The sequence below is a fragment of the Bubalus kerabau genome, chromosome 8 (assembly GCF_029407905.1).
Source record: "Bubalus kerabau isolate K-KA32 ecotype Philippines breed swamp buffalo chromosome 8, PCC_UOA_SB_1v2, whole genome shotgun sequence".
NCBI classification, from domain to species: Eukaryota; Metazoa; Chordata; class Mammalia; order Artiodactyla; family Bovidae; genus Bubalus; species Bubalus kerabau.
The window spans coordinates 27603339-27629446 of record NC_073631.1 but is presented as its reverse complement, the minus strand read 5'-3'; the positions used below and the strand labels follow the sequence as shown (position 1 = coordinate 27629446).

At 39.1% G+C, this 26108-nt stretch overlaps 1 protein-coding gene across 9 annotated transcripts in view; it reads left to right on the top strand.

The window, feature by feature from the left end:
* CRPPA (CDP-L-ribitol pyrophosphorylase A) overlaps window positions 1-26108 on the top strand; it is a 364997-nt gene that overhangs the window by 201944 nt on the left and 136945 nt on the right. For 8 of the 9 annotated variants that reach the window (XM_055589905.1, XM_055589898.1, XM_055589903.1 and 5 more), the window contains one exon: window positions 23036-23167. In XM_055589905.1, coding sequence (XP_055445880.1) covers window positions 23036-23167 — 132 coding nt within the window. Of the gene's footprint in view, window positions 1-23035; window positions 23168-25141; window positions 26044-26108 lie in introns of those variants that run through there. The other variant, XM_055589899.1, reaches the window with a different exon arrangement.

Genomic DNA, 26108 nt, shown 5'->3' with positions numbered 1-26108 from the left:
GACTTCACTTTCACTTTTTACTTGCATGCACTGAAGAAGGAAATAGCAACCCACTCCAGTGTTCTTGCCTGGAGAATCCCAAGGACGGCGGAGCCTGGTGGGCTGCCATCTATGGGGTCACACAGAGTTGGACACGACTAAAGCGACTTAACAGTAGCAGCATAGTCATGTTAAATATAAATCAGGTGGTAGGATATTCCTTTTTTGAGCAATTATTGATCGCTCTGTACTTTAATCCTTATCACAAGACTCATGGAGTTTTAAAAATGGTTTCTCTTGTATTTGTTTCTCTCTTATTTATCTTCCTGTTCTCATTGTCTGGCTTTTTAAAAAAATTGGGTTAAGTCTAGCCCTTCTGTTTTGGCACTTACCCCTATTTTTTTGTGTGTGTCTTTAACAAGAGTTGCAAGATTAATTTTTCTCCCCATCTCTCAAGAAATCTGTCCCTCCATGTGTAGCCAGCTCCTGCCAGAAAGTGATTTCATAATCATTAAAACTCACACCAGTGCTGTTTCTTACTAATTCATTTTAAACTTGCTTTAAGTGCTGTCTAGGTAGTGCTTTAGGGCTTCCCTGGTGGCTCAGTGGTAAAGAACCCCCCTGCCAGTGCAGGAGCCGTGAGTTTGATTCATGGATTGGGAAGACCCCCTGGAGAAGGAGATGGCAGCCCACTCCAGTATTCTTGCCTGGAAAATTCCATGGACAGAGGAGTCTGGCGAATTACAGGCTATAGTCCATGGGGTCACAAAAGAGTTGGATAGGACTTAGTGACTAAAAAAAAAACAAAGTTAGCACTTTACAGGGAACTATCCTACACTCTTGATTAATTAATTGCTTAATATAAATTCATATAACATTCATTGAATATCTCTGTGTCAGGTATTTTGACATACGTGTAGCTTATTTAATAACATGTTTAAAAACTACATCTTTAGAAGAAATGAGAAATTTCCATATGTGCTAATTTTCTAGATTTTATTAAGTAAGGTAATAATTTAGTTTTGGTATTTTTGTTTTTGTAAATGAAGATTCCTAATAATAAGAAATTAATTAAATGATGGAAATTAGCCTGGAAAGTGACCCAGTGGCTGGGAGGTCACAGGACCCTGGTCACTATCTGTCTACTACCCCAAGGTAAGAACTTTAACTTGGTCTGTTTGAGAAAGGGGCAGTTTAGCCCAGAGTAGAATGTCAGGATAGATCTTAAGTATAAGGGAGAAAGCTGAAATTTGAAAACTGATATTTGAGTCAGGTCTGAGTTTCTGAGGACTAAGAGGAAGAGCATTTCTATTTGGAAACAGTAGCACACAGAGTGGTTTGACTGGAAAGAGCCGGCATATCAGAAGCAGAGAATGAGTTACACACTGGGGAGAGTTACGATGTGAACTACACAGGTGCAGGTCAAGTTTGAGCTCTGTAACGGAGCGCTGCACAGTGGAAAGTGATGTCATCAGCTCTACATTGTGCACATCGTTTTGGATGCAGCACAGAGAATGGGCTGAAGTGGTCCAGAGGGATTCCTTGGTGCATTTGACTTCATTTAGAGGCTATGGCAATGAGTCTAAAAATTAATGGTGGTGGTTAGGACTAGGGGAGTTGTACAGTGACTGGGCAGAAATGATATAATCAAGATATATTTAAGAGATAGAAGTACTAAGGTTTAGTGAATAGGGACTTCTCTGCTGGCTCAGATAGTAAAGAATCTGCCTGCAGTGCAGGAGACCCAGATTTGATCCCTGGGTCAGGAAGATCCCCTGGAGAAGGGAATGGCTCCCCACTCCAGTACCCTTGCCTGGAGAATTCCATGGACAGAGGAGCCTGGTGGGCTACATACAGTCCATGGGGTCATAAAGAGTCGGACATGATTGAGTAACACTTTCACTTTTTTTCTTTAATAAGAAAGGCAGTATAATCTCCAATTTTACATCATGTGAAGTTGAGTGAATAAAAGCAAAATAGGTGATGTTAGAGAAGGATTTTTTTATTTGTTTCTGAAAGCTGAATAGGCAGATGATTTATCATGAATTTGTTGGCAGAAATAATTGGAAAGATTTCACTCATGTCCAAAAGCTTTCCAGGCGTTTGTGTGTTGGTGTTTTATATGTATGTGTGTGTGTGTGTGTGTTTGTACAGAAGTTATTAATCCTAAAACCTAGTTGAGAAGGCATGCCACTTTCCTCCAAGGTCTCCTTAATAGTAGAATTTTGATAGAATTCAGGTTATAGGCACAATTTAAAATATCTTTCATATTATAATGCTTTTGCCAAGTCTTTTATAGTGTTTGCATGATGTGTCATGTTTTTTTACAAAATTTTCTCTGTTCTAATGCTATATATTCTGAGAAAAAGCAAAAACAATAAAACAAATTCTTGTCTGTGGGTTGCTTCATTAGAGACAGGAAGATGGTAAGAATATTCCCAAGCCTATGCACTGTTCCCTTGGGATAAAAATCTATAGCTACCTACAAATAGATTACTTTGGTGGTTTTCTAGAAACTCAACTGTTCTTTTATTGAAAGAATGAAAAGATGATGGAATCAGTGAAAAAAGCTTCTTGTTCCAAACATGCTTTGGCTTGAACGCTACTTGCAATAAGTTTATATGTGAACCTTTTGAAAAGTATAGTATGATTCAATTTTCCAGGCACCAGAGGTTTTATTTTATGGGATTCTGAAGTTGATACTCACTGTAGTCAAGTGCTGGGATATTTTATCCACTGGTACCTGCTAAAGTAGAATGAACTAGTGTTGCCAAGATAATTCTAGTGTCAGTAATGGAAAATTCTTATTTTGGAATGACAGGATTGTTAAGTCTGCATGTCTCTTCTGAGTACTGTATTATACCTATTTCTTGATCCTTTCAGAAATAACTGTACCTGTCTTTTTGAAAAACTTAATGTGTTTATGGTAATAACTGAGTTCTTAGATTTTGGCTCAACCAATGAGAATATAACTGATCTTGTTTTTCTTGTTCTTCCCATTTGTAAGAAATGCAACACTCACTACATTTATAATTCTCAGAACCCAACTCTCACCCCAAATATGGCCTGTTAATACATATTAATAGTGTAATTATGTTAATAATAACAGACACATTGAATGTTTGAAATAATGAGTCATCATCCTTTTCTTTTAAAATAAATGATCCCATTTAATCCTCAGAGCAGCCCTAAGAGTTGATTATCACAGATGTTATTATTCTCAGTTCAAGAATAAGTGCTGTGCTCATTTCACTTTATCACATGACGTTTGTCAGGGATGTCAGTACTTGCCCTTTCGAGTAGCAAGAAGTTGTTAAAGAAGCAAAGAATCTTAGAAATTGTTTAGTAGAATACTCTCATTTTACAAGACATAATTGGGCCATTTTCTTTCCTTTGATCCAAGATCAGTTTTTTATATTAGGTATGGCAGGTTTTTCTTGTAAAGTTTTAGTTGCTCAGTTGTGTCCGACTCTGTGACCCCATGAACTGTAGCCTGCCAGGCTCTTCTGTCCATGGAATTCTTCAGGCAAGAACACTGGACCCCTGTGGTCTTGGTTGCAACCACTCCACTCTGCTGTAGTGCAAAAGCAGCCATAGACATAGTGCCATAGATATTTGACAGAGAGGTCAAAGAATGGGTGTGGCTGTGTTTCTGTAAAGCTTCATTCACAGAAAACAGGCAGGAAGCTGGAGACCCATGGGCTATAGTTTCTTGAACTTTGGCTTATATTTTCAATCTGAAATGATCTATTTGCCACCGTTACTTAGTACCTTTATGAAAAATAGCTGTTTGACTTTCTTTAATGGGGCTTTCCAGGTGGTGCTAGTGGTAAAGAATCCACCTGCTAATGCAGGAGATGTAAGAGATGCGGGTTTGATCCCCAGGTCAGGAAGATCCCCTGGAGGAGGGAAGGGCAACCTATCCAGTATTGTTGTCTGGCGAATCCTATGGACAGAGGAGCCTGGTGGGCTATGGTCCATGGGGTCACAATCAGATACAATTGAAGTGACTTAACATGCATCACTTTCTTTACTAGACATATACTCTCTGGGTCTGGTCACCAAGTCTCATGATGTAAAGTATTACTTATGTGCCAATTCCTACGTTTTTGCATCTAATCTTCATTATTCCTTCACTTTGATGTGTGCAAAATGTTAAGTGCATGATGTTTAAAAAGTTTGAATTCATCTTCTTCCCTTCAAGAACTGCCCCTCCCAAAAGTGTCTCTTTTGTTTTCAGTTTTGACCTCATCATAGCTAACATTCAGTTCAGTTCAGTCACTCAGTCGTGTCCGATTCTTTGCAACCCCATGAATCACAGCACACCAGGCCTCCCTGTCCATCACCAACTCCCAGAGTTCACTCAGACTCACGTCCATTGAGTCAGTGATGCCATCCAGCCATCTCATCCTCTGTCGTCCCCTTCTCCTCCTGCCCCCAATCCCTCCCAGCATCAGAGTCTTTTCCAATGAGTCAACTCTTTGCATGAGGTGGCCAAAGTACTGGAGTTTCAGCTTTAGCATCATTCCTTCCAAAGAAATCCCAGGGCTGATCTCCTTCAGAATGGACTGGTTGGATCTCCTTGCAGTCCAAGGGACTCTCAAAAGTCTTCTCCAACACCACAGTTCAAAAGCATCAATTCTTTGGTGCTCATTGCAAACCTACAGACTCTCCTTGTCAGGAAGGAAATTTTTTTCCCTGTATCCTTATAGATTCTTTTGCCTGGTCTAATATTTGATACAAGGCAGATTAGCAGAAGGAAAAAAATTAATTTTTTATGTAGAAGGGTCTCAAGAGTGATCAATGCAGGCTGTTGATATGCCCTTTTAGACAAAAAATTAATAGTAATACATTTATGAAGAACTGACTAGACAAAGAAAGAGTCTTGAGTACTAATGAGTGAAAGCACGAAGCAGAGCCCGTGGGCCCTGAATCCCCGTCTCTGCCTGTGAGAGTGTCTTTCTACCTCCTGGTGCAGGGAAGGTAGGTTCTGCCCGGGAAAGTGATGTCCCGCTTTCAGGGGGACGTAGAGGAGGGTCAGAGTGTCCTGTACCCATTGCTTCTCAAGTAACTTTAATTCATAACAATCAGTATGTCAAGGGGTGACCTGCCCTGAATCCCATCATTAGCTGAACCTTCCAGACGCTCCTCACCCCCTCTTGGACAAAACTCAGTCAGATCATACAGCCTTAGTCTGGTCTGGCTCTTGCTTAATTTTGGCATCCTGATTCTTCTTCCTTCACTGAGCAGTTTGCCCTTAGATAATCTGAGCTACTCTAGTTCTGTACAGTACCGTGTTACCTGACGCATCTCTGTTTACCCTGGTGAGTTTTTCTACCTGAGAGACCATTTTTCTAGTCCCTGCTTGACTCCTATTATCCATAAAGTATGAGTGACAATATTTCCTCTTGGAATTCTTCCTTTACACTCGTGTGCTCCCTTTTCAAGACAGCTTGTGTAGGCATTCAGAAATGTTTATTGACTTGAACTTGCCTTGACATTTTCACTTAAAAATGTAGGCAAATGAAAACAGAATCAGTTATTCTTCCAAATTCAAAGTATTATGATGGACTTTTGTAGTGGTTTACCCCAATGCATAGGGTGCCTTTACTTGTGAACTCCAAAAATAACTTCTTAAAAAATCAGAAAATGCTGATCTAAGTGGCCTGCAGACAGTCTTAAAAATAATTGTTGCTTAAGCAGTAATAAATTTTACCATGTAAGATGAAATTTTGACAAGACACTAAAATGTATAAAGATAATGTACTATACTCAGTGAAATCACATACCTTCTTTGTTTAACTTCTTCAGTGATTTTTATTTTCTGTCAATTTTTCTCAGTTTTCTCCAACAGAAAAATATATCAATAAATAAATGAAGAGTTAAATGCTTCAGAGAATACTAGCTAAACAAATCAGTCCTTCATATTATGATTGCTTTTAACTTTTGGTTCTTAGAATTTGTTACAGATGATATAGATGTTACTTAAGTTAATTGTAGTTGTATATAATGCTTCAGATGATTGAAACATAATACAGCAGTGACAGAATTATATCCTTAGAAGAAAATCAATCTTGTGAAATAATCTGAAAAAATGTTCATTTTATGATTTTTTAAATGTTTTAAAGTTATACTGGGTTTTTATATTGACTGCTTAAAACATGAGGTTCTTATTCCATTACTTTGATCTTTTTAAATAAGGATATGAAAAAAATGGTACACAAATATAAAATATTTACTGATAATATAAAACTCATTTACTTTTTAATTCATTGAATCATTAGAATTTTGAAACTTCTTATATAGTTAGTGTTTTAATGCAAAGTACTATTTTATTTTATTTACTACCACCTTTTAAATGCCATTATTTCCCAACCTACTAGCTTTGCTGCTATTTTATTAAGATTTACAAATAAGTTATTAGGCATTTGCTCTGAATTTCCATGATAGCTTAAAACTTAATTAGTTTCTATTCATCAGAATTATGACTTGAATTTCATCGTGGCATTGATTTAAATTTATTCTAAAATGAAGTGATTCATTATTAAAAACTTGTTCTTTTTTCTTTTTATAAGTACAATTTATTAAATTAAAGTAATTTTCATTAATAGAATTCACGTAGTTCATAAGTAGTTGAAGTGAGATGAAAGTTTTTCTGAAGTTTTGGGTTTTTTTTTCCTAATCCATAAGATAAACTCTCACTTTGATCTGTATCATATTGGCTAGTTTTATTGGTTATTAGATTTCCCTCATATTTCTTTTGAAAAGTGATGTTTTGAAGATGTTGGACTTCATTCACACAATTTACTTTTCTGTAAGTACACATATGTTGATAATTTTGTAGTATCTATTGTGTGGATTCAAGGAACCTCTTTCTATCTACCAATTATTTCTAACTCAATTATTTGATAATTACCAGAACTTTAATTTTGACCAACCTTCCTTCTACTTTGGTGGCCATTAAGCAATGTGTTACTTTGATATATACTTGAGCTCCACAAATTAACTTTTTTCTTAGTCAAATAAACAAAGAATCTGTTTCCTCTTCTACCACATATCCCAACTCCCTTCTCAGGCCTTCCTGTGAACATGGACTCTGAAATGAGATAGAAGTGTTAAATGTGATGTCATGGAGCATTCCTGATGTTTTAAAGAGTATTGTACATGATATTAACTGTTGTCCTTTAGTTAATGTACCTGTCCTCAGAGACAAGTGAAAACTCACAGTTGAAAATATAAAAAAGTAATTGGAGTTCACCGGGACCAGGGGTTTATTAAATGGTTTCTAAGACAAATATGAAGCATATGTAGAACTGAATGTAGATGACATGAAGCAAAGAGGCAAAAACTAAACTCTAAGTGCCAGAAATCTCGCCCACCCACAAAGCCATGAAGTTACCCACATGTTAAATGTTTAAGCAATTTACTATTTTATAGCAGTGAATTTGCTACCTTAAAAAAATAAAAGATGAAATTACATTTTATTTTGGGTGGGGGATAGGAAGACAGCCTTATCTTTGTTATGTATAAATGAAAAAGAACATTTAGAAATGGCATCCTCACTGGTTAATATTGTTCTTACTATAATTTAAATGTGGTAAGTAAGTGAATGGTTCAAGAAGAGACCAAAGAATATTTCCTTGGTGGAAGTTTAAGCACATTTGCAGAACTCGACCTAGATAAAATGTTCTGCTGTATTTCAGTGGATACAAGCCTGTCCAAACTGTGAGTTTGTTTTATGAAGGCAAAACATTTATATTTCTCCAGTTATCATGACCATTTTTCAGCCTTATACTGCAGTTGTAGAAATCTGCCCTATTTTTAAAATTAAAAGTGATTGCATTGTAGCAACTGAATGTTTTTCTGGACCTCATTAGTAGCTGGTGTATTTTAGAATTCAAAATTAGTAGCAGAGTGTTATGTATATGCTTAAATTTTATGTTATTGGTGTTAGGAAGTGTATCTGCTGGAGATTATCTTCTGGTTTTCATGATGCCATCAGGTTTTCTCACGTGGTGAAAGAGAATTTTGAGATGCATCCTATTTCTTTGTGCTCAAATTTTGTCAACCTGAAAATCACTGCTGATGGTGACTGCAGCCATGAAATTAAAAGATGCCTGATTCTTGGAAGAAAAGCTATGCCAAAACTAGACTGAGTGTTAAAAAGCAGAGATGTCACTTTGCCAACAAAGGTCTGTAGAGTCAAAGCTATGGTTTTTTCAGTAGTCATGTATGGATGTGAGAGTTGGCCCGTAAAGAAGGCTGTACACCAAAGAATTGATGCTTTTAAACTGTGGTGCTAGAGAAGATTCTTGAGAGTTCCTTGGATAGCAAGGAGATCACACCAGTCAATCCTAAAGGAAATCAATCCTGAATATTCATTGGAAGGACTGAAGTTGAAGCTCCAATACTTTGGCCACCTGATGTGAGCAGCTGACTTACTGGAAAAGACCCTGATGCTGGGAAAGATTTCTGACATGCAGAGAAGGAAGCAACAGAGAATGAGGTGGTTGGATGGCATCACCAGCTCCATGGACATGAGTTTCAGCAAACTCTAGGAGATGGTGAAGGACAGGGAGGCCTGGTTTGCTGCAGTCCATGGGGTCACAAAGAGTCAGACACAACTTAGCATCTGAACAACAACAAGGTCAATATCCTTATCTTATCCTTTAAAACTGACATGTTTAGCACATAGTAAGTATTCAGGAAAGGAGCTGTGTTTTTCTCCTATGTTTTACTACTTCATATCTTAAAGTTGCCCTGTAATTTAAGTACATGGTTTGTTGTTGTTCAGTCCTAAGTCATGTCCAGCTCAATGTGACCCCATGGACTGCAAAATGCCAGGCTTACCTGTCCTTCAGTATCTCCCGAAGTTTGCTCAGATGCATGTCCATTGAGTTGGTAATGCTATCTAACCATTTTATCCTCTGCTGCCTCTTCTCCCTTTGCCTTCAATCTTTCCCAGCATCAGGGTCTTTTCCAAAGAGTCTTTGCATTAGGTGGCCAAAGTATGGGAGCTTCAGCTTCAGCATTAGTCTTTCCAATGAATATTCAGGCTTGATTTCCTTTAGGATTCACTGGTTTGATCTCCTTGCAGTCCAAGGGACTCTCAAGAATCTTTCCAGCACCACAATTCTTTGACACACTTCTTTATGGTCCATCTCTCATAGCCATGACTACTGGAAAAGCCATAGCTTTGAGTATATGGACCCTTGTTGGCAAAGTGATGTCTCTGTTTTCTAATAAACTGTCTACATTTGTCATAGTTTTCATTCCAAGGAGCAAGCATCTTTTAATTTCGTGGCTGCAGTCACCATCCAGTGACTTTGGAGCCCCGGAAAATAAATCTGTTATTGCTTTTAGTTTTTCCCCATTTATTTGACATGAAGTGATGGAACTGGATACCATGATCTTAGTTTTTTGAATGTTGAGTTTTAAGACAGCTTTTTCACTCTCCTTTTTCACCCTCATCAAGACGCTCTTTAGTTCCTCTGCCCTTTCTGCCATTAGAGTTGTAGTATTTGCATATCTGAGGTTATTGATATTTCTCCCGGGAATCTTGAATCCAGCTTGGGATTCATCCAGTCCAGTATTTCGCATGATGTACTCTGCAAATAAGTTAAATAAGCAGGGTGACAATATACAGTCTTGACGTATGTTTTCTCAGTTTTGAACCAGTCCATTGTCCCATGTCCAATTCTAACTCTTGCTTCTTGACCTGCTTACAGGTTTCTCAGGATGTGGGTAATGTGGTCTGGTATTCCCATCTCTTGAAGAATTTTCCACAGTTGGTTATGATCCACACAGTCAAAGGCTTTAACATAGTCACTGAAACAGAAGTAGATGTTTTTCTGGAATTCCCTTGCTTTCTCTATGATCCAGTGAATGTTGGCAATTTGATTTCTGGTTCCTCTGCCTTTTCTAACTGAGCTTGTACATCTGAAAGTTCTCTGTTCATGTACTGTTGAAGCCTAACTTGAAGGATTTTGAGCATTACCTTGCTAGCGTGGAAAATGAGAGCAATGGTAGTTTGAACAGTCTTTGGCATTGCCCCTTCTTTGGCATTGAAATGAAAAGTGACCTTTTCCAGTCCTGTGGCCATGACTGAGTTTTCCAAATTTGTTGGCATATTAACTGCAGCATTTTAATAGTATCATCTTTTAGGATTTTCAGTAGATCAGCTGAAATTCTATCGCCTCCTCTTGCTTTGCTGGTAGTAATGCTTCCTAAGGCTCACTTGACTTCATACTCCAGGATGTCTGGCTCTAGGTGAGTGACGACACCATTGTGGTTATCTGGGTCATTACAACCTTTTTGTAGAATTCTTATGTGAATCTTGCCACCTCTTCTTAATCTCTCCTGCTTCTGTTAGATCCTTGATATTTCTGTCCATTATTATCTCCATCCTTGCATGAAATGTTGCCTTGATAGATCCACAGTTTTCTTGAAGAGATCTCTAGGCTTTCCATTCTATTGTTTTCTTCTACTTTGCACTTTTCTTTGAAGAAGGCCTTCTTATTTCTCCTTCCTATTCTCTGGAACTCTGCATTCAGTTGGGTATGTCTTCCCCTATCCCCCTTGCTTTTTGTTTCTCTTCTTTCATCAGCTATGTGTAATGCCTCCTCAGACAACCACTTTGACTTCTTGCATTTCTTTTTCTTTGGTATGGCTTTGGTCACTGATTCCTGTACAGTGTTCCAAACCTCTGTCCATAGTTCTTCAGGCACTCTGTCTACCAGATCTAATCCCTTGAATCTATTTGTCACCTCCAGTGTATAATCATAAGGGATTTGATTTAGGTCATACCTGAATGGCCTATGGTTTTCTACTTACTTCAGTTTCAGCCTGAATTTTGCAATAAGGAGCTCATGATCTGAGCCACAATCAGATAGATCCAGGTCTTGTTTTTGCTGACTGTATAGAGATTCTCCATCTTCTGTTGCAAAGAATATAATCAAATCTGATTTCAGTATTGACCATCTGGTGATGTCCATGTGTAGAATTGTCTCTTGTGTTGTTGAAAGAGGTGTTTGCTATGACCAGCATATGCTCTTGACAAAACTTTCAGCCTTCATTTTTGTATTCAAGGCCAAACATGCCTGTTATTCCAGATATCTCTTGGCTTCCTACTTTTGCACCCCAATCCACTATCATGAAAGAACATCTTTGTTCATTATTAGTTCTAGCAGATCTTGGAGGTCTTCATAGAACTGTTCAACTTCAACTTCTGCATTAGTGTTTGGAGCATAGACTTGGATTACTGTGATATTCAATGAGTTGCCTTGGAAACAAACTGGGGTCATTCTTTCTCCTTTAGATTGTATCCAATTACTGCATTTTGGACTCTTGTTGACTATGAGGATTACTTCATCTCTTCTGAGGGATTCTTTCCCATAGTAGTAGATATAATGGTCATCTGAATTAAATTTGTCCATTCTCATCAATTTTAGTTCACTGATTCCTAAGATGTGGATGTTGACTCTTGCCATCTCCCGCTTGACCATGTGCAGTTTACTTGATTCATGGACCTAACATACCAGGTTCTTATGCAATAGGGTCCTTTACAGCATTGGATCACCACCAGACACCTACACAACTGAGCATTGTTTCCACTTTGGTCCAGTGGCTTCATTCTTTCTGGAGCTGTTAGTAATTACTTTCCTCTCTTCCCCATTAGCATCGTGAACACCTTCTGACTTTGGGGGGCTCATCTTCCAGTGTTATGTCTTTTTGTCTTATCTTATTGTACTGTTCATGGGGTTCTTGTGGCAAAAATATTTGTGTGGTTTGCCATTCCCTTCTCCAGTGGACCATGTTTTGTCAGAACTCTTTATTATGACTCATCCATCTTGGGTGATGCTGCATCGCATGGCTTATCGCTTCATTGAGTTATGCAAACGCCTTTGCCAGGACAAGGCTGAGATTCATGAAGGGAATAACCTCTATAAAACATACTGCTACTGCTAAGTCACTTCAGTCATGTCCGACTCTGTGTGACCCCGTAGACGGGAGCCCACTGGGCTCCCTCATCCCTGGGATTCTCCAGGCAAGAACACTGGAGTGGATTGCCATTTCCTTCTCCAGTGCATGAAAGTGAAAAGTGAAAGTGAAGTCGCTCAGTCGTGTCTGACCCTCAGCGACCCCATGGACTGCAGCCTTCCATAAACCTCTACTAAAAAGAGTTAGGAGGTGAGAAGAGAGAGTTCTCATGGCCTGAGATTGTAGCAGAGGCCAACAGGGAGAAGAAACACTCCTTTCCTGATTGGACTCAGTGAATGGAAAGCCATGAACTCTTCTCCCAGAAGAGGAAGCCCTCCAACTTCCTTTTCCCTCAGTAAAAGCCTTCTCCTTTTCTTGTGTGGGAACTTGCATGTGACTCACCATGGTTACAGACCCCAACTCACAGTTTTCTTCTGAGCCCAAGCAAAATAACCCATCGTTGTTGTTTAGTTGCTAAGTTGTGTCTGACTCTTTGGTGACCCCACGGACTGTAGTCCACCAGGCTCCTCTGTCTGTGGGATTTGCCAGGTCGCCATCTTTATTTTAGGTTAACAGTGGGATCCATAGGCAGTTTGTTGGTATATAGATAGTTCGCCCAGAGCTCATTTTTCATGCACTTTTTCCTTAATTTCATGGAATCTCTGGTGAACAGCTTAGGCCTACTGATTTATTTAAGTGTTAACATTTTTTGTTTTCAAGGAGCTAGGGTATGTTGAATCTTACAGACCAATGGCTGGGGTTGAAAGTCTTCCATTCCTAGTTTAGAATCTCATGACTTGATAAGGACTTTTAAAAATCATTGTACATGTACCATAGCCTTCACTTCAACCTAGATGTTTTCTGCTGCAACATCTGTTTCTGTAAGAAAAATTAGCTTTTATCTGATCAGTAAATAAGAAAGTTTGGTCCATTTAATGTGAAGTAGTATCAGCTCATGTGCAACTTCTCTTAGATAAAAGCAGCCACAAAAAGTAAAACAATAACCTTGAAAGGAAAAGGAAATACCCTCAACCTACCTTCTGCAGAAGCCTTTTGACATGAAAAAATTTTTGTCTGATAAGTTAGTTTCTGAGAGACATGCAGTCAGATATTCTCCCGTGTTTATGGATTTGGATATTGTTTTCTCATTATTCAGTCATTTGTTTGCTTTGTGTATTAAAATCTATTTTCTTAGTAATAAAGTTATGATTATTATGTTTTGCTTTTAGTATGTGCTGTTTTTCTTTATCTGTATTAATGTTTTTTTTAATCTTAAACCTTGTGATATCATGTTATATTGATACAACCTTCATTTTTGGTAGCATTTGCATTCCAGTTTTTCATACTAGCACATACATGAATGTCTAATGAAAACTATTGTAACTGTAAAATACATACTTTCAGGCTAGTTTTCATTAGACATTTATATTTTAACCAGCCTAGAGTTAGATTTTTCTTTAAAAAGCAATATGATAAATCTCTTACTTAAGAAATAGTTAAAAGTATTACATTTATCTTTTATTTTTATATTTGGGATTCTTTCTACAAGCTTATTTTTTTGGCTATTGATGTTGGCCAGTCATTTTGTTTGCTACTTGACTTTGCTCCTATGCTTTGCTGCATTGATACAGATAATCCTTTAGTCACTCTGCAGGTTGGGAAACTATAAGATATAATTATATATAGCTTTAATTAAATAGCATTAATTTTTAATATACATAATTAGCTTTAAGTTAACCAAATGTAAGGTCTCTACTTTCTGTCCTCAAAAAAAAACAAAAAAACAAAAAAACCAGACTCAGCACACTTTATTTATTGAATGTTTTCATTACAATATAATATGTTCTTGTCTTGAGTTTTAGTTTTTATATCTTTTTCATTGCGGAAGTTATAATTTCTTTTTTAAAAAAAATTATTTATTTTTGGCTGTGCCGGGTGTTTGTTGCTGCTCCAGCTTTCTCTAGTTGAGGGGAGTGGGGAGACTCTCCATGTGCAGTGTGTGGGCTTCACATCGCAGTGGCCTCTCTCGTTGCTGAGCACAAGCTCTAGGGCATGAGAGCTTCAGAGGTTGCGCACATGGGCTCAGCAGTTGAAGCTTCTGGTCCCTGAAGCTCAGGCTCAGTAGTTATGGCACACTGGCTGAGCTGTTCTGCAGCATGTGGAATCTTACCGGAGCAGGGATCCAACCTGTGTCCCTTGCATTGGTGGGCAGATTCTTAACCACTGGACTACCAGGGAAGTCCTATCATTTACTTTTATAATTAATTATTAATATAATTAACTGGTATTTTATAAATTAATTTTAGACTGTCTTTTACGACACTGTCTTAGGAAAATTAAAAATGAGCATGTGCTCCCAGCTCTGACTTCCCATCGAGGTTCCCCAGGTCCTGGCAGCATGCGTTTCCTCCTGGGCCAACTCTAATGGCAGTTTCCTGGTGCAGATGTCCAGTCCCAGTTGTATCATAGTCATGATTCCTTCTCTAATTAATGTGTTGTCAGCATTTCCACTCTTTCATTTCTGTGCATTTTATGTTTCTATGCAAGCCATAATTACCAATTGTACTGCTCTTGTCTTTTCTGCTCCTTGTGCTATTTTTACACAAACTGTCTCCCTACCACCCAGTTTTCTTACATTAGTGTGAGATTTTTCTGAATTCAAAATTTGTCAGCAGACTTGTATTACACAAGAAATGTGTGTCTGTGTGGCTGTCAATCTAGGCTGGCAGTAGGGTTGCCCAGGTTATGTACTGCAAAATTCTAGGGCATTCCATTCACCTGAAGTGTGTTGGGCTTGGTGGCCTGTGGCATTTCATTGTATCTGACTAGTGCAGATAATTGCACAGTTGAAAAGTTAAATAGTCCTGTGAGGCTTTTAACTTTCAATAGCAGTGTTGTTTGTTGTCAGCTGCTAGGGGGCTGTATAGTGATCTGGCCTTACGGGCTCCGGAGAGACTCTTCATCCTCCTGGCTTCAGATCCATACCATGACTGCAGTTTCCAAAACTGCCTCAATCTGAGGGAATTAGCCTGCTTTTTGTAGCAAGTACACAGCAATTTTAGGCTCAGCTAGATACATAAAACTCATAAGACTAGAAGCCTTATAGCTCTAGTCAAACTATATAGCTCTAGTTTTATCAACTTTGTGAGAGACTGCAGGGCAGGGGGAAAGACAGGACAGAGGTGGGCATGGCCTCTGCCTTAGCTCCTGAGCTTATCATCTCTCGTTAGTTTAGGGGCAGCTTTTCTTTACCCACTTCTCCCTCTACCTTGGCTTCTCCAGAGTGAGGGAAGGTGATTCCAGAGGTGGTATGGGAGCCATCCTTTTAGAAGACTTAAGCTCTTGAGAGTCACTTGGACAGCAAGGAGATCAAACCAGTCAGTCCAAAAGAAAATCAGCCCTGAACATTCATTGGAAGGATTGATGCTGAAGCTCCAATACTTTAGCTGCCTGATGTGAAAATACTCTGATGTTGGGAAGGATTGAGGGCAGGAGGAGAAGGGGGTAACAGAAGATGAGATGGTTGGATGGCATCACCGATTCAATGGATGTGAACTTGGGCAAACTTCAGGAGATGGTGGTGAACAGGGAGGCCTGGTGTGCTGCAGTCCATGGGGTCACAAAGAGTTGAACAAGATTTGGCAGCTGAACAATGGCAACAACAACAAAGCTAAAAACAGGGACTGACATCTTTTGCAGTTGCTGATAGTCATTAGCTTCCAGGTCCTAGCTAGGGGATGCCTGGCTGCAAATTATTTGGAAGGAGAATCTAGTGTTAGTTCATTCACAATTCTTCCAGCCTGTGTGTGGTTCATTAGTCAGGAGTTCCTGTAAGTGATGTTGCCTGGGAAAACACCTGAAGTTTTACTTTCATAAGTTTTAAAGGAAGCAGAACTTAGGAGAAGGTGAGTCCAGGCTTTCAGGCTTGCACGGTCTTTTCTTCAGTTATTCAGCAGATAGAAAAACTTGAAACTTTTTCTTTCCGCTTTTCTTCTTCTAAACATTTTTTAAAATTTTATTTTTAATTGGAGGATAATTGCTTTACTATGTTGTGTTGGTTTCTGCTCTACAACAACATGAATCAGCTATAGATGTACACATGTCCCCTCCCTCGTGAGCTTCCCTCCCGCTTCCCCCATCCCACACCTCTCGGCTGTCACAGTGTGCCAGACTGGGATACCTGCGTTCCCTAGCGGGAAGCTGTGAGCAGCAGCTTCCCGCTAGCTCTCCGCGTTACACATGGTACTGTATCTATGTCAGTGCTGCTCTCGCAGCTCACCCCACCCTGTCCTTACCCCACTGTGTCCACAAGTCTCTTTTCTACATCTGTGTCTCTATTCGTGCCATGCAGATAGGTTCGTTTATATCATTTTTCTAGATTCCATATATATATGCATTATACAATATTTATTTTTCTCTTCCTGACTTAATTCACTCTGTATGACAGACTCTAGGATAATATACCTCACTACAATGCACTCAATTTTATTCCTTTTTATAGCAGAGTAATATTCCATTGTGTATATGAACCAAACATTTAAATTTTTATTTTATTTTGCTTTTATTCTGTCTGTTCTTTTATTTATTTTTTAAATTTTATTTTATTTTTAAACTTTACATAATTGTCTGTTCTTTTAGTTTCTTAATGAATCAAACATTTTTAAGGAAAAAGTCTTTATTGTAACCTTAGATTTTAAGAGGAAGCAGCTAAACATTTTCAGCTGACTATATATAATGCTCCTCTGTTGGCTTAGTGGTAAAGGATGTCGCTTGTCAATGCAGGAGATGCTGGCTTGATCCCTGAGTCAGGAAGATCCCCTGGAGAAGGAAATGGCAACCCACTCCAGTATTCTTGCCTGGGAAACTCCATGGACAGGCAAGCCTGGCAGCCTGCAGTCCATAGGGTCTCCAGAGAGTCAGACATGCCTTAACGACTAAAGAACAACAATAAATAGGTAATGAAAAGTTCCAAGAAAGTTATTGACTTTCTATTAAATTAATATGCATTGCACATTATCTCATAATTTAAAAATGGAATAAAAGTAATTTTCCCTGGAAGAGCAAAATGAAATATAATGGGTGAAAAAACTCACTCTTTTGTTTTATAGAAAGAACATAATAAGGTGTTTTGTTGTCTGATTTTTCAAAGAGCACATTTCCATATTAGTGAACAGAGAGAAAGGGATTAGTACATGATTGGTATAAGGGATTAGTATTAGTATACAAGGTGGAGTCTATTTTAAAATGCTTCTAGTTAATAAACACATAATTGAACAAATAATTCTTGAGTTTTAAAAATTTGATGTTGCAAAGGAATACATATATTTCTTTATGCTAATTGTATATGTGCATTTTTATTTTAAATAGCTTCGTTTGAAGCTATTGTGGTTTTGGTTTTTATGTCCCATGAAAGATAGTACTGTATCACCTCAATACTTTGATGAGAAGAGCACAAATCACCTGAGACCTTAAATTTAAATGAAAAATAATGCTTAAAAAATAGTTATTTAAGCAATTTCAAGAAAAAACACTAACACAGCTAAAAGAATTCTATATAAAATTCTTCTGGATTTACTTTAAGAAGTAGATGATTATTTGTTAAATTCCAATTATTACTTTGAAAGGGATTCTTCTAAAACCTTTATGTACTTGGATAAGTCCCTTGAATTTTATTAATAGTGGTAATTTCTTATGGATTCATTTATTTCTGGCTTGTCTAGTTTCAAATTACAAATTATGAAGAAAGGTGAATGGCTTGATATAACTATATAGTCTTTACGCATTGACTCTGGCACAAATGGAAATAGCATTTTATATTTGTTAGTGTTTACTACTTCTGTGTTTATAAAGAATGATTCATTTTATTAAGTATTTATCACTGGAAACAATTAACTAGAAGTTAATATAAATTGATAAAAATAATTGCAATATTTAATTGTATTTTTTATTTATTTAAATAAATTTATTGATTTTTTATTGAAGGATAATTGCTTTACAGAATTTTGTTGTTTTCTGTCAAACCTCAACGTGAATCAGCCATAGGTATATATATATCCCCTCCCTTTTGAACTTCACTCCTATCTCCCTCCCCATCCCACCCCTCTAGGTTGATACAGAACCCCTGTTTGAGTTTCCTGAGCCATACGGCAAATTCCCGTTGGCTATCTATTTTACATATGGTAATGTAAGTTTCCACGTTACTCTCTCCATACATCTCACCCTCTCCTCCCCTCTCCCCATGGCCATAAGTCTATTCTCTATGTCTGTTTCTCCACTGCAACCCTGTAAGTAAATTCTTCAGTACCATTTTTCTAGATTCTGTATATATGCTTTAGAACGATATTTATCTTTCTCTTTCTGACTTACTTAACTCTGTATAATAGGTTCTAGGTTCATCCACCTCATTAGAACTGACTCAAAGGCGTTCCTTTTTATGGCTGAGTAATATTCCATCACTATGAACAAAGCTAGTGGAGGTGATAGAATTCCAGTTGAGCTATTCCAAATCCTGAAAGATGATGCTGTGAAAGTGATGCACTCAATATGCCAGCAAATTTGGAAAACTCAGCAGTGGCCACAGGACTGGAAAACGTCAGTTTTCATTCCAATCCCAAAGAAAGGCAACGCCAAAGAACATTCATACTACTGCACAACTGCACTGATCTCACACGCTAGTAAGGTAGTGTGCAAAATTCTCCAAGCCAGGCTTCAATAATACATAAACCATGAACTTCCAGATGTTCAAGCTGGATTTAGAAAAGGCAGAGGAACCAGAGATCAAATTGCCAACATCCGCTGGATCATGGAAAAAGCAAGAGAATTCCAGAAAAACGTCTATTTCTGCTTTATTGACTATGCCAAAGCCTTTGACTGTGTGGATCACAATAGACTGTGGGAAAGTCTGAAAGAGATGGGAATACCAGACCACCTGACCTGCCTCTTGAGAAGTCTCTATGAAGGTCAGGAAGCAACAGTTAGAACTGGACATGGAACAACAGACTGGTTCCAAATAGGAAAAGGAGTTCGTCAAGGCTGTATATTGTCACCCTGCTTATTTAACTTATATGCAGAGTACATCATGAGAAACGCTGGACTGGAAGAAACACAAGCTGGAATCAAGATTGCCAGGAGAAATATCAATAATCTCAGATATGCAGATAACACCACCCTTATGGCAGAAAGTGAAGAGGAACTCAAAAGCCTCTTGATGAAAGTGAAAGTGGAGAGTGAAAAAGTTGGCTTAAGGCTCAACATTCAGAAAACAAAGATCATGGCATCCGGTCCCATCACTTCATGGGAAATAGATGGGGAAACAGTGAAAACAGTGTCAGACTATTTTTTGGGGGCTCCAAAATCACTGCAGATGGTGACTGCAGCCATGAAATTAAAAGACACTTACTCCTTGGATGGAAACTAATGACCAACCTAGATAGCATATTGAAAAGCAGAGACATTACTTTGCCAACAAAGGTTCGTCTAGTCAAGGCTATGGTTTTTCCTGTGGTCATGTATGGATGTGAGAGTTGGACTGTGAAGAAGGCTGAGCACCGAAGAATTGATGCTTTTGAACTGTGGTGTTGGAGAAGACTCTTGAGAGTCCCTTGGACTGCAAGGAGATCCAACCAGTCCATTCTGAAGGAGATCAGCCCTGGCATTTCTTTGGAAGGAATGATGCTAAAGCTGAAACTCCAGTACTTTGGCCACCTCATGCGAAGAGTTGACTCATTGGAAAAGACTCTGATGCTGGGAGGGATTGGAGGCAAGAGGAGAAGGGGATGATAGAGGATGAGATGGCTGGATGGCATCACTGACTCGATGGACGTGCATCTGAGTGAACTCCGGGAGTTGGTGATGGACAGGGAGGCCTGGCGTGCTGCGATTCATGGGATCGCAAAGAGTCGGACAAGAGTGAGCGACTGATCTGAATATTCCATTGTGTATATGTACCACAACTTCTTTGTCCATTCATCCGTTGATGGACATCTAGGTTGCTTCCATGTTCTAGCTATTGTAAACAGTGCTGCAATGAAGAATGGGATACATGTGTATTTTTCAGTTTTGGTTTCCTCAGGGTGTATGCCTAGGAGTGGGATTGCTGGGTCATATGATGGTTTTATTCCTAGGTTTTTAAGGAATCTCCATACCACCTTCCATAGTGGCTGTATCAATTTACATTCCCACACAGTGCAAGAGTGTTCCTTTTCTCCACACCCTCTCCAGCATTTATTGTTTATGGACTTTTTGATGATGGCCATTCTGACCAATGTTAGGTGATATCTCATTGTGGTTTTGATTTGCATTTCTCTAATACTGAGCAGTGTTGAACATCTTTTCAAATGTTTGTTAGCCATCTGTATGTCTTCTTTGGAGAAATGTCTGTTTAGGTCTTTTCCCACTTTTTGTTTGGGTTGTTTGTTTTTCTGGTATTGAGTTGTATGAGCTGCTTGTATATTTTGAACATTAATCCTTTGTCAATTGTTTTATTTCCCATTAATTTCTCCCATTCTGAGGGTTGTCTTTTCACAGAAAGGAAAAAGAAAGAAAAAAAGAAAAAGGAAAAAGAAAACTCCACAGAATTGTAGAAGCCCAATGTAGTGGCAGAGATTTATAACAACAATAAAAAGTAACTGAATATACACATTTACATATATACCCATAAGCAAAATCAAAACAGTCCAACAAAAATAAAGTACAGTAGATTGACCTGGCAAACAGAGGATACCGAAAATTGTATCTATCAGTTAAGAACACAACTAACTAAAGCACAAACTGGAAAACAGAACTAAAGCAAGTTGCCAAATGGGAAATAAAGCAATGGAAATAAAACTAACAAATATGTTGAGAGGAAAGGAAAGAAAGAAAAGAAAGAAAGACTAGATATGCAAAGTTAAATAGAACTAGATAAAGAAGATTTATACACATTAAAGGTTAATTGGAAGGGGAAAAGAACAGTAAGAAAAGCAAACAAAGAATAAATGCAGAAAAAAATGATAGGTTTTAAAAATTTTTTAAAAGAAAAATGAAAAAAAAAAAAAAAAAGGAAAACTCCACAGAACTGCAAAAGCCCACTATAGAGGCAGAGTTTTATAACAACAATAAAAAAAATGTGACTCAGGGAAAAAAAAAAATAAAGCTCAAAAGCTTAATTAGATTTCATAGTGCCAATAAAATCAACAACTACAACAGATGGTGGGGAGGAAGGAAAGAAAAAGAAAAGAAAAATCTGAAAGAATCTACAGAACAAATCAAAACATAAGAATAATAAATGTTTTTCTTGAGTCTCTGCTGACAGAGTCCTTTCCCTCACTGGGAGCACAGTCCACCTCACCTCCCTAGGATGCCCTCCAACTGTTGCTGATCTCTGTACCTGCTGTAGGGGCGTCTCAGATTCTAATCTGGTCCTACTCCTGTGTGTTCTTGCCTGCAATGTCCACAGCTATCAGAACTAGTGCGTTTTCTTTTGTGGGAGCTCTCAATGTCCTTTTATATATTCCATAGACACAGAATCTGCCTAGTTGATCGTGTTGATTTAATCTGCAGCTCATATAGCTGGTGGAATGATTTTGGGTCTTCTTCCTTAGCCACCCTGCCCTTGAGTTATAATTGTGGTTTTATTTTCACCTCTGTGTGTGGGTCAGCCACTGGGGTTTGCTCCTGAGGCTGCTCTGGAGGACTTGCGTTTGCCCCTGTGAGGCCCAGGTGTGGAGGTGGTGCAGCTGCTTGGGTCGCAGGGGTTCTGGCAGCACCAGGTACTCAGGGGAGTTGGTGGCTGGGGCGGCAGGAAATATAGTGCTTCAGAAGGGTATGGCAACCAGTATTGGCCAGTACACCCCAGTATTCTCTCCTGGAGAACCCCCCTGACAGAGAAGCCTGGCAGGCCACAGTCTACAGCTTCATAAAGAGTTGGACACGACCGAAGCGACCTGTGCGTATAGACGCAAGATTTTCTTTTTCGCCTGTGGCAGCTCTGCCCCAGTGAGAGTTGAGCATGAAGGGGTTGCAGCTTCTTGGCTTGCAGGGACCCTGGCAGCACAAAGTGTGGAGGGACATAGGCTGCCTCCATAGCAGGAGTTATGGCCCCATCAGAGTCTTTTTTCGAGCCTCTTGTAGCTGGCAATCTGAAGGCCTCTTTGGCCAGTCTTTCTCTGTAGCTCTGCCCATTCAGGCACTTAGAGGGCTCCCTTGCCTGGGGTCCTTCTTTGTTGTTTGGCATGTCAGTCACATAGAGGGCCCCCCTGCGTGGGGTCCTAGTCTGTAGATCAGCACATCAGTCACTTAAAGCAGCACCCTGGGTGGGGTCCTGCCTTGTAGTCCAATGCATCAGGTGTTTGATGCGCCAGCCTCGCTCTTGTTCAGCTGCCGATGCTGGCGTGTGGGGAGAGAGAGGGTGTGGTGATGGCTCCACCTGCTTTGCGTGACTCACCAGTATCACCTTGCTTCCATGACTTCCCAGCTTTCCTCCACAGGCATTTCCCACCACAATTTCCTCCTTCTCTTCCCCTCAATCCCTCTCTCCAAAGTCAACAGCAGTCCTTGCCCTGGGATTGCTGCACAATCCCTAAACTCCAGCTCCTAGCTGCTGTGCCTTCCAGGGAACCTGTGTCCCTGTCCAGGGTATGTATGGCTGCAGCAAGGACTGTCTGATTCTCATTCCATTTAGGCTGCCAGGGATCAGCTTCTTCACTCCCAGCCTTAAATGTTTCTCCTCTGACTCAGACAGTTGCCCCGATGTGGGGATGGGACCCCTGCTTCAGTTCCCCCACCTGCTGAGGGCAGGTCCAGTCCTACAAACACTCTTGTTTTTCCCCCTAGTTCCTTCATCCTACTGAGTTTTGCATGGCTCTATATATTCTTTTCCACTGGTATTGTCCTCCTGTCTGCTCTCAGCTGATGTTCTGCTGAAGCAATTCTGAGTCTGAAGGTGTATTCCTGATGTATCCGTGGAGGGAGATGTACTCCACGTCTACCTTTTCCTCTGCCATCTTGTTCTCTCTGTATGTGTTTTGAGCTTTTTAAATATCATGTTAATTAAGGAAAAGTGAATGGTATTCTAATTGTTACCTTTTATATTTTTCAGGTACATTTTCTTGATTATCAATCAGTACCATTTGGTCAGAAAATGGAAAAGGTAATGCAGATTAGAGAGTTTGCCAAGGAAGCGAAAAAAAGAAATATTTTATTATCTGGCCTTCTCATATATTTCCCACAGGTAGGTAAAAATGTTGGTAAGATTGTATGTTCTGTAGACTACAGTTTTTTTTGGTGGGAACTTGATTTTGTTAAAAGCAAAGAAATATTAATGAAATTTTAGGCTGGAAAATTATTTATCTATTCATGTTCTGAAACAGGTGAAAACTCTTGACTCTAAGGAAGAATTAAAAATGAGTGTTTTGACTGGGGGGAAAAAGATGAAAATTGGCAAATACCTCATACAGAGTAGCCCACATAGAATTGCCAAATATGGAAACAAAAGGTAGAATCCCCAGTTATTTGAATTTCTAATAAATATTAATTTTGAGTACATCCCAGTGTTGGAGTTTGAAATTCAAATTTCATATTTAACTGGACTTTTGTGTTTAGCTGGCAACCCTAAGGTCATGACTGTTAGCTGTTTGTATAATTTAATATATTTATTTCTTTGATGCTTTCTAAAGATGTTGGTAATCAAGATTTTAATCCCATGAACGTAGTGGCTGGCATTCAGATTGCATGAGGGCATGGTATTTAATTAAAGAAAAACTCTTATTGTCACTGTCTTTTAATAGACAGTTACTTAAGCTGAAGGCAAAATGAATTAGCATTAGAGATTCTTTGTGCAGAGAAATGCTATTTAAATCAAATTGTTTCAAGAATCTGTTAGAGAAAATGGATTTGCCCTTTGTCGTGCATAGACACCTTTTATGGAACTAGCAGAATGCTTTATGGTGTCTTAAAGGCAATGGTACCCCACTCCAGTACTCTTGCCTGGAAAATCCCATGGACGGAGGAGCCTGGAAGGCTGCAGTCCATGGGGGTCACTGAGGGTCAGACACTACTGAGTGACTTCACTTTCACTTTTCACTTTCATGCGTTGGAGAAGGAAATGGCAACCCACTCCAGTGTTCTTGCCTGGAGAATCCCAGGGACGGGGGAGCCTAGTGGGCTGCCATCTATGGGGTTGCACAGAGTCAGACACGACTGAAGCGACTTAGTAGTAGTAGTAGTAGAGGTATACCACAAATAACTCAGGGAAGTAAAATAGTCGACTGCTTTTTTTTTTTCATGGTCTGAAATAAAAGTGATTTGGTACTGACTGTCCAGGGGATGAGAGGTATTTAGAGTTATATGGTTGATGACTAACATATATTGTTTATGAAATATTTAAGGTGACTTTGTTAGCCTGAAAGTAACATGTCTTTTGAAACAAATGGATTTTAATTAAATGTAAGGGTCATCTTTTAGCCAATCCCTTGTTTTTCTTTAACTCTGAGGTAGTTTCCTCTGTTTTCAACATAGACAGGCATGACCTCCAGTTGGTCACAAGGACATGGCAAAGTTTAGTTCACTTAGGATCGTGGAATTGTAAAAGGTTAGTCCTGTAGGGTTCCTGAAGTCAGCACAACCGAGGCCTGAAGAGCTACATGTACTTGCACAAGGTTATAAAACTGGCAGAGTAAGAATAAGAACTCGGGTCTGTGTCTTCCTTCAGGAACGTTTCCTCTTCAATGTATTGTCTTTGGTTATACTCTGGATTGCCGTGGTGGGAAGAATAAGTCAGTTCTCTCTCTTGTGCCATGCGAGGGTGTCATGGAGGCTCATGACTAATACTGTGCTTTGCAGATATGAAATAGAGATGACTCAGGGAAACCTTACAAGCAGGGAATGGTGGAGCACACAGTTCTGGAACTCTCTGTCCTATGACTTAGACTAAGCACAAAGGGTCTGTAGCTGGCATTCCAGGGGAGGGCCTGGTTGCCAGATGAAATAGAACATTAAATTTCAGACAAAAATTATTTTTTAGCATAAGTATGTCCCAAATATTACATGGGACATATTTGCACAAAAATTTATTTGTTATTCTGAATTTCAGGTATAATTGGTTATCTTCTGTTTTATGTGCTAAACTTGGTAACACTTGTAGAGTGTTTACATAAAAAGTACTCATTTTCCCATATGTGACATGCTCTATACTTTTATGAACTAGAGTCCAGTGAGTATTTATGTGACTGTACCTGATTGGAAAAATGGCCTCGTTGAAAAGGAGGAACCTTTGCAGCCCTCTGCTTAGTATCTGACTGCTGTTTCAAGCAAACTTGAATCTCCTAAGCCAGCTGTCTGCTAAATTACCAAAAGTAACTTAGAAAAACATGGTCCTGCAATGGCTTCAAGATCCGTCTCTGGTTACTTTAGGATGCAAAGATAGCTTACTTTAGCATTGCTTGTCTCTTCTTGACAATATAATAATGGACATGTTTCAAGCATGTGAGAATGTTTAAAATGTAGCATTTACTTTTATCCTTAAAGACAGAAATGTGAATTGACTCTTCTTTGCCCAACACATTTTCTAGTGCATAATTCCACCTTAAGGAGCATTTCCAAAAGCTCCTGGGATATTTGTTAGATATGCCATTTGAAAAAGAGCTGTGCTTAAAAATTGGGGAAGTGGCAGTGAATAGAGTTGAATAGACTCCTTTAATGAGGGCTTCTCTTGAACCTTTAGTATACTGATTATCATTTCATAACCTCAAACTAGCAACAAGGGCTATGCCATTTTCCATTTCTCCTGTAACACTTAACCATAGATAAATCATGGGACGCAGTTCAGTTCAGTTCAGTCACTTAGTCATGTCCGACTCTTTGTGACCCCATGAATCGCAGTGCGCCAGGCCTTCCTGTCCATCACCATCTCCCAGAGTTCACTCAAACTCACATCCATTGAGTCGGTGATGCCATCTAGCTATCTCATCCTGTGTCGTCCCCCTCTCCTCCTGCCCCCAATCCCTCCCAGCATCAGGGTCTTTTCCAATGAGTCAACTCTTCGCATGAGGTGGCCAAAGTACCGGAGTTTCAGCTTTAGCATCATTGCTTCCATGTTCCCTAAAAGACACTTTGAGAAACACTGCTCACAAATACACCATAAGTAACTACTACTCCTGCACAGTCTTTTTATA